Source organism: Penaeus japonicus, unplaced genomic scaffold (assembly GCF_977035675.1).
Source record: "Penaeus japonicus unplaced genomic scaffold, GWHDUDI00000001_assembly GWHDUDI00000007, whole genome shotgun sequence".
Classification (NCBI taxonomy): domain Eukaryota; kingdom Metazoa; phylum Arthropoda; class Malacostraca; order Decapoda; family Penaeidae; genus Penaeus; species Penaeus japonicus.
The window spans coordinates 42,654,397-42,664,396 of NW_028234409.1; the positions used below are offsets into that span (position 1 = coordinate 42,654,397).

The 10,000-nt window shown below is 37.1% G+C and overlaps 1 protein-coding gene across 1 annotated transcript in view; it reads left to right on the forward strand.

The window, feature by feature from the left end:
- The window catches only part of TM9SF4 (transmembrane 9 superfamily protein member 4), a 26,448-nt gene extending 19,590 nt beyond the window's left edge, over positions 1 to 6,858 (forward strand). Inside the window, exon 3 of the mRNA XM_086538755.1 lies at positions 5,622 to 6,858. Within this exon, the coding sequence (XP_086394881.1) occupies positions 5,622 to 6,618 (997 nt within the window). The 3' untranslated portion in view covers positions 6,619 to 6,858. The remainder of the gene's footprint in view (positions 1 to 5,621) is intronic.
- Positions 6,859 to 10,000: the final 3,142 nt, after the last annotated feature.

Sequence of the window (10,000 nt, forward strand, 5' to 3'; positions counted from 1 at the left end):
AGAAAGAAAGAAAGAAAGAAAGAAAGAAAGAAAGAAAGAAAGAAAGAAAGAAAGAAAGAAAGAAAGAAAGAAAGAGAAAGAATTACATCCCAATTAAAAAGTACACACATTCCTCAGTTTGCAGTTGTGGTGTATATATTAGGAAAGTTATAATTGGAGGGAATGTGTAAAGTGTAAATGTCTTGCCATTTTAGAGATCTGGTATCTCTATTGCTTTATATTTAGCTAAACTTTGGCCTTTTGCTTTCATATTCTTTTGCATGTAAAAAAACTTATTTTTACCACTGCTATTGGGTTATCAATTAGAAGGATTTTTTTTTTTAATGATGTTGCCATCTAGAAAGATGAAATGTTTATCTGTCTTTCAGCATAAATTTCAATAATTATAAGAGGTTTGGTGAATACATATGAAAATTATGTGTTGGTATTGGAATTATGATAGTGAAAAATATCAGCCAGTGATTTTCTGAAAAAAAGATATGACTGGTTGGTATTTTGGCTATATTTTTTATATCTTTAAGAATTAGTGCAAATATATTAACCCATTAGCAGTGGATGCTATGATTTACTACAAAGACAGAGTCGGTCATAGACGTGGATGGCACCGTGCCAGACAATGTAAACCAGCCATCCTACTGCACAAATAATTGATGGGTTAACTGTTAAGGCTTAAAGAACAGTCCATTAAAGTGATACTATCACATAGTACTTTTGCTGTATTGAGTGGAACTTTGATTATATAGACATTGTATTGCCACTATAATGTGAGGTTCCATTAACCCCTTCCCGACGGGGCACGCGTTATGCAAAAACCCGTATGCCGGGTGATTGCAATATTGCATTGTAATCGTCACACTGGCATGACGCCCCGGCATCGGGAATTTATCTGTCACACGAGTGTGATGCACCGTCGTCATTGGGTTAAGGAAGAACTTTTATTATATTCTGGGAGAAGAAAAATTGTATAGGGTAACTCATTCTTGTATGCATTGTCAGCATAAGTTCTACGTGTTGTGCTATATCACTATACTTCAATTTATTTCATCACTGCATGAATCATTTCATTGAGAATGTTAGAAGATTTTGGCTGTGTGATAATACCTTGATTACCATTTAGTAGTTCATTAATATTTTAAGCAACTGACTCTACACCTGTGCAGATTGTAAGCTATCAGGTCAGATATTTAGATGTGTGCTTATTTACCCTTGTGAGGTGGGATAGTTTAGCTGAATGTTTTCATTACATTTGAATGGTTAAAAAGTAACATTGCATAGATTCTTGATGCTTACATGCACACATGCATTCACCCATACACTGACTCACACTTATGCTCTCTCTCATGCTCACACTCATGCTCACACACACTCTCTCACACTCTCTCATACTCACACACACTCTCTCATGCTCACATGCTCAATCTCCATCTCCATCTCCATCTCCATCTCCATCTCCATCTCCATCTCCATCTCCATCTCCATCTCATCTCATCTCATCTCATCTCATCTCATCTCATCTCATCTCATCTCATCTCATCTCATCTCATCTCATCTCATCTCATCTCATCTCATCTCATCTCATCTCATCTCATCTCATCTCATCTCATCTCATCTCATCTCTGTCTCAAATCCTCAAGCTCTCTTTATAAATATATGTATAAGATATGTTTGTATATATTACTTAGTATCATTTATATGTATGTATTTTATAATATGATATGTATGTTAAATATATTTTTTTATATTTATTAACCCGTTAATGACTGGTTACAAGTTTTTTCGTCATGAATGATGCAGGAGCTCTGGCTTGACGACAGGCGTCATGAGGTTTGGGGATTTTGGATCACAATGTTATTTTAATGTGTTATGAGTAATGAGTGAGTGATGATGACAATTGCAGTCATAATTATTATAACTGTTGTAATATTAAGCAAAATGGATTTCACCTAACATCCAAAACCTAGATGGCACCACTTTTTTCTAGCACCAGCAGAAGAGAGAGCCTTGAATGGCACCCATCTACGGTCTCTAGCAAGCACTATTTTTATAGAGTGATGGCACATACAAAGTTGCTGACCTCTTGCTCTAAAGTACCGCAGATGAAGGATATGCAGACAGAACGAGACAAGGAAGTTGACTCAAGCCATACCCAATATCTACAATGTGCCCCTGTGCCAGAAAGAGAATGCCTTTTACTATGGCACTCACAGTCATAAGCACAAACTTCCTTACTCTTACCTCTTCATGTTATCTTCATTGTGGATGGTTCTCTCATAAAATAGCAATACTTCTATCACACTGAGTATAAAGAAAATAGTGAGCTGATATGGACCCTGAACTACAATTTTAGTCAACTGCAGAATTGATAGAGCCTGTGATATGACAGATATAAGTCTCTGAATACAGTAAAACACACACAAAAACAAAACACAAAAATAGCTCTAGCTCTACCCTGAGTGTCTAAAAGGGAGGGGAATAGTGAAGGTATGTTGCTGAAGCTGCCTCACTCTGAAATAAAACCCATCCTGGAGCCTGAATAAGCAATTCTATCCCCCATCGGCAATGGGTTAAGATTAACCCATTTCCGACAGGGATAGATTTGCTTGCCCAGTCCCCAGAATGGGCACTAGTGCTGCCTATGCAGCACTCCAGATGGGTTATATTTCAGAATGAGGCAGTTTCATGCAATTTACTGCAAAATTTGCTCCTTTCTCTGTCACTCATTGTAAAACTAAAGCCATTTTTGTGTTGTAATTTTTTTTGTGTTCTATTGTATTGATAGACATATGTGTCATATGACAGGCTCTATCAATGTTGCAGTTGACTAAAATTGTATTATAGGGTACAAATCAGCTTATTTTCTTTGTACTCATTTTGATAGAAGTCTTCTGGGAGGACAAAAAGCAACTTCAATTATTTGTATTTGTTTATGACCATCCACAATGAAGATAACATGAAGATATAGGGGAGAGGAAGGAAACCTGTGCTTATGACTGTGAGTGCCACAGTACAAGGCAGCCTTAATGGCACAGGGGCACATTATAGACACTGGACATGGTTTGGATCGCCTTCCTCTTCTCGTTCTGCTTGCACATCCTTCATCACTGGTACTTTAACCCATTCACGCCGGGGCGGAATTTCGCCTACTCCCGATAACGCCGGGAAGATTTCAAGCGCGCAACCGTTCGTGCCGGGGTGTTTTCCCGCTGCGCGCGGTCGCTCTGACGCTCGCAGAGCGTTTTTTGTCAAACCACATCCTTATGTTTGCGTGATCCGTCTAGAGTGCTGGTGTATGAAGTAGTGCTATGTTCAGAGGATGTATAGCAGTCGAAAAAGATGTTATAGCACAGTATTTTAGTGAAAATCTATTGACCTTTTCCATATTCTTTTTACCTCCTATGTTGTAATACCATGTAAGTGGAAGCATTCTCTAGTGAGGTAACAAAACATAGTTTTTTTTTTTCCAATTTTGTTATTCTTCCTAAAAGAAAAGAAAGAGAATATGAACAACCATACATGTGCATACAAAGTGAATGCAAGTAACTCAATGTTTTTCAATTTGTCATTTTCTTTAGTGGGGCAACAAAAAAGATGTTATATATATTTTTTATTTTATTTTTTTTTTTTTATTCCTCGCTCGGCCAAAAACAATGATTATACGAACGTCTTTCGACTCAGGATCATCAAATTTCAAACAAATCAACAGAAATCACCATCCGTACTCAAATACGTAGTACCAGAGACGTCATCATATTAACGTTATAATCCCTTTTCCTACTATTTAGAAGATAACCTAAAGTAGCTAAGACAAATCAAGTAAGAAAATCGAATTGTACTAAGAATAATCACTATCATTCTAATGCGTGACGTTTCAGCACTCGCTACAAACTACAGTGCCATCCGGCGCGCGGGCCGAAAATGTAGCACGTGCCAGGACGTCACCCGGGTCCGGGGCTTTTTTCGACCACGTGTCAGCACGTCAACCGGCGCGAATGGGTTAAAGCAAGAGGTCAGGATCTTGCTGTGTGCCATTCTTCTCTAAGGATAGTGCTTACTAGAGACATGGATGGGTGCTATTTAACCCATTTGCGCTGGATGATGTGCTGACACGTTTTGTGATTTTTGCGTCAGATGCCGGTGATGAATATTTGGTCAATCAAGCGCTCCGGGGAAGCGACTGTTTTTTTAGTTTTATTCTATTGAACTTTTTTCCATATTCTTTTAAATCCTATTTGTAATACCAATGGAAGTGGAAGCATTCTTCTATGAGGTAACAAAATAGTTTTGTTTTTCAATTTTGTTTTTCCTTCCTAAAAAGAAAAGAAATAGAATATGAACAACATACATGCATACAAGTGAATGCAATAACAGCAATTTTTTCAATTGTCATTTTCTTTAAGTGTGGCAACAAAAAGATGTATAATATATTTGTATTTTATTTTTTTTTTTTTATTCCTCGCCAATTACAATTGATTTTACAAAGTCTTTCACTCGACTCAGATCACATATTCAACAAATCAAAACCAAAATCACCATGCCGTAATCAAGATTACGTATGTACCTGAGACGTCATTCAATTACTTATATCCCATTTGCTACTATTTAGAAGGAAAAACTAAAGTAGCTAAGACAAATCAAGTATGAAATCGAATTGTACTAAGAATAATCATCATTCTAATGCGACGATTCAGCACGTCGCTACTGGCCTCTAGCCGTCGCCGGCCGAAAATGTAGCCCGTGCCAACCGTCACCCGGGTCCGGGGCTTTTTTCGACCACGTGTCAGCACGTCAACCGGCGCGAATGGGTTAAAGCAAGAGGTCAGGATCTTGCTGTGTGCCATTCTTCTCTAAGGATAGTGCTTACTAGAGACATGGATGGGTGCTATTTAACCCATTTGCGCTGGATGATGTGCTGACACGTTTTGTGATTTTTGCGTCAGATGCCGGTGATGAGATATTTGGTCAAATTAAGCGCTCGGGGAGAGCGACCGGACAGCCCAGGCTTGCGGCTAGTGCGCCTGAGAATCCCGAGGTGTTAGGGCTATGCGTTCAAAAACCCTGGCATTGTAACCATTCAAAGCAGGAATCGCCCCAGCGTGAATGGGTTAAGGCTCTCTCTCCTGCATTTGCTAGGATAAAGCAGTGCTATCTAGGTTTTACATTTTAGAATAAACCCATTTTGCTTAATATTAGTAATTATAAAAATTATGATTGCAATTGTCATTATCACTCACTAAATAGTTACTACTCATAGTACGGTAAAAAAGCACAATGATCCATTCTCTCCCCTTGTCAAATATGGCATGATGATTATTGTCATGTATATCACGATGCCCGCTGTCAGGCCAAAAACTTTTGCGTTATGTATATCACGACACCCATCTGCAATAGGTTAACTGTAATGTAAGCAAATGGTACTTTTATGCTTTTTCTTCTTTTCTTATTTCATTTATTTATGTTTTATGTTCCATCATTTTATGGAATACTTTGTATTTCATATAAGAGATTATGTCTTACAGATATAAATTTCATTATACTTAATTTCCGTCTGTCTTCCAGATACAGCGCTGATGAAAGTACAGATATAAATTTCATTATACTTAAAATGTCCGTCTGTCTTCCAGATACAATGCTGATGAAAGTTTAGAAGAGACCTTAGAAGAGTCTGGCTGGAAGCTTGTTCACGGAGACGTGTTCCGTCCACCACGCTATCCCAAGTTCTTCACAGCACTGGTGGGATCAGGCGTTCAGATCTTCTGCATGGCCCTCATCACAATTGTATTGGCCATGTTGGGTATGCTCTCACCAGCCTCCCGTGGTGCTCTCATGACTGCAGGCATTTTGCTCTATGTTTTCATGGGTCTCATTGCTGGGTACATGGCTGGTCGCCTGTACAGGACGTTGCGGGGCCAGCAGTGGAAGTCTGCTGCGTTCTGGACAGCTACACTCTTCCCGGCTTTTGTCTTCTCAACTTGCTTCTTCCTGAACTTCTTCATCTGGGGAAAGCACTCAAGTGGGGCTGTCCCATTCACAACCATGATGGCCCTCTTCTCCCTGTGGATCTGTGTGTCGGTGCCTCTGACCTTCATTGGCTACTACTTTGGATTCCGCAAGCAGCCGTACGAACACCCTGTACGCACTAACCAGATCCCGCGTCAGGTACCAGAGCAAGTCTGGTACATGCACCCTGTTCTGTGTCTCCTCATGGCAGGAGTCTTGCCTTTTGGGGCTATGTTTATAGAGCTATTCTTCATCTTGTCTGCCATCTGGGAGAACCAGTTTTATTATCTCTTTGGATTCCTGTTCCTTGTATTTGTCATCTTGGTCATCTCCTGTGGTCAGATTAGTGTAGTAATGGTGTACTTTCAGTTATGTGGTGAAGATTACCACTGGTGGTGGCGCAGCCTGATCACCTCTGGAGGCTCTGCAGTTTATGTAGCAGCATACTCCATCTTCTACTTGAGCACAAAGCTCGAGATAACAGAGTTTGTTCCACTTCTATTATATTTTGGTTACACAGCCATCATGGTGGTGACTTTCTGGCTGTTAACTGGTACTATTGGCTTTTATGCAGCTTACCTGTTTATTAGGAAGATATACGGTGCTGTCAAAATAGATTAAAGCATCGTTCTCATAGCCTGTAATAGGGCAGTGTTTTACATGCTCATGGATAGTTTTGCAGCATCTTTGCTGTGCTATAGATCCTATCAGTCTCTCTCTCATAGATATTAGAACACTTGTGTTTCTCCAAAATTGTTCTCATCTTTTCTAAAGACTAAAAAAGTTCACATCATCATTTAAATGTCGTATTATTACTGAATGCATTTCGTGATTTGTACATACAATAAAAAGTGATACTAAGAAGTTGCATACAATGTATAGGAAGTAACCTGATATCACTACCACTGGGAATGGTTGTGTTTTTGTGGCTTTATGTCTGCCTTGAGGAGTAAGAGCAATTCCTCTTCTGATTGTTAAAGATTCAAAGTGTGTAATGAACCCTTGGGGTCCAAATGCAAACATTGTGCTCTTTTCAGTTGTAGCCTCAAGTCATATTTAGCCCAAAAAACTTTAAAGTCTTTGCTGATTTTTTTATTCTTATTTATCTTTTTGGTTTTAAAAAGATCTGAAATTTTTTTTTTACAAGGTAAGATCCAGCGAAATACTATTCAAAGTTTTTTGGTTAGAAAATGATAAGTGTTGATGACAGTGTCTCTGCTAGGATTGCTGAGTAATGAATACAATACACTTTTTGATATAGAACTCCCATGCAGTAGCTGATGATATGTTCATATTAATATCAAGGCATTACATTTTGACTTAATTTGCCTGTCATGAGCAAAAAAGAAGATAAAAATATGTATACTTTTTTTTTATAGAGAGAAATTACTCTGATGCTTGATTCAAGATTATAGAAGGTGGTTGATAAGTACTATGAAAAGAAATGCAGTAACAATTTTCAGCAAATAGAATAAAAGAAATAAGCAAGCAAAGATTATGCAAAGGATAAATTATTACTTGCTTATTAAGTTTCTGTCCCAAGCTGCATGATTTTTAGGAAATCAGTATTTGTATTTATTATCATCATTGTCATTATTATTGCTATTAATATCATTGTTATTATTATTATTATTATTATTATTAATATAATGTTTTTTCTTTTTCTTTCTTTATCATTTGCTACCTCAGATATTTCTGCTGTTTGCATCAGCCATTGTGGACTCTTTTGCAGACTACCAATAAGTCCCACTTGTCATTAAATAACACAAAAAATAGGTTACAAAAGATGAATTATTATCTCACAATTATTTTGAAGATCATGTTGAACTATGTGAGCCAAGACTGCATTACTTTAACACAGTTGTCGCAGAACCACATCATTTATTAATCTAGTTATCTTCCCCCAGTGTCTTTTTGTCATTATATCATTTGTGAATACCTACAGAAGCAGGAAAGAGAACCGAAGTAATTTGCCCAGTTGATCAGAACCCGGAGAACAGTTGAAGTGAGGAATGTAGAAAACGTAGTGGACTATTTATCGGATATAATTTATTTTTTTCGCTTTGTAGATAATACGCAATTTACAGAATCCCCAGAATAACTGTGTGAAGCCTTTGGAACTGAGGCAAGAGGAAATTGCAGGTGGGATTAGGGAAATATCCAGCAAGATGTAATCCTGCAAGACATGGCTCGGTATTCCTTTTTAGTGGTGTTGTTGTTGTATGGAATGCGAAGGTGTAACCATTCCAGGATGTTGCGAATTTGATGTCAAAACTTAACACATGCTGTGGTATTAGTGCTGTTGCAGAGGAACTATATTTCTGAATAGTTTTGTCATTTAAAAGACAGAAAATGAGAGAACATGACGAGTGGGAACTAAAGATGTAAAGATCAAGTATTCACAATCTTTTTTTTTTTATATTCTATTAGATAATCACATCAGCAGCAAGTTTCATTCTTAGGAAAGATAGTTTGCTTATACAATTTCTTGGTAATGTTTGTTACTGATAGAGCCATTTGAAAGAGGTAACCTCATGACTTGATTATTAAAGGGGTATTATTATTTTTTTTTCTTTTTTTAATCTCATTATGCATTGTAGCACCCAAAACTTTTTATTCACATTTGTTGATAACATTTATCATAGTGCGATTTGTATTTTAGCCTGAATACTGACATGATAGGTTTAGATGAGAGTGCTTGCCAAGAGTGTAAGTTCTAGGTCATGCTTAACAGCAGTAGCACTTGTGAAAGAAATAGTTGTAAATGGAGAGGGCATTATGATCATGAATGGAAAGTTGTATTTGCAATGAGTGTATGTAAGATGACAGGTAAATGACAGGTAAATACCACTAACTGTGGAATGTAGATTTGCATTGGAATTTTATGGTATCTGAGAATATGAATTTTAATATTTTGTGTGAGTGAATATATAGTTATTATATTTAGTGGAATTCTTATTCTTGTGATTATTTTAGATGATACTGCTTTATTGATGCTAGTGTTTTTTTTTTTTAAGATTATTTGATTTTGTGTCATTATTTTTATGATGATGGTGGTTACTATGAATATTATTATAGATATTGTAAGTAAGATGACTATTTGGTTACTTTTTCCATTAGCTAACTATCAGTATTTTTATGAGTAACTGTGTGCATGTGTGTGTGCCTAGCTCTCCCTGGATCTTGTATACTTTGTTAGAGAATTAGGCTAATGATATAACATTCACACATCAGAATTCCACATTTGCACTCATTGTAAACTTTGTCGAGGAAGTGCAAGTGCTCTAAGGGTAAAGGAGAGGTGAGTTCAGTGAGTTTCTTAAGACAGTGTCAATATGTTGCCAAGGAATCACTGGTTTTCATTGAAGAGCCAGCTTTTATTAGTATATAGTACTTGTATACAGGATGTCATAGTTTTTTTTTCTCTTTTTTTTGAGAAGAGGCATTTTGGGTGACCCTTTCTCAAATGTATTCATTAAAACCCCTTGACGACGGTCAATGACACCCTTCACACCCGTTGGACACACCATAAACTCCCGTCCGGGCGTCACCTATGGATTTTCATCATTGCAATATTGCAATCGCCCGGCATATGGGACTTCGCGTAGAAAGTGCACCCGTCGGGAAAGGGTTAATTAACTATTTATTTTGTGCTTCTTGTTTTATTACATATTTTTAAGGGGTTGTGTAATCCATTTTTGAGAGAGATGAATTTTTTTTTTTTTTTGGTCAACTTTTTATCAACACGTTTTTTTAGAATAATTTCTAAAAAAGATAATTTATGTAATGGCACTCTACACTGTTTTTGATAGTAACATTCCTTTAGTGTGTTCCTGAATTTTTTGTTAAACTTTTCACAGAACAATTGCTTGCTAATTACTCAAGCAAATAAAATTTGTAATGATCGTTAATGAGAAGAATGGATTCCTACCCCACTTTGTGAGTAATTTTTTGATGTTTGAGAAGAGAGAAATGTCGTCAGTGATTTTTTTTTCTCCGTTTT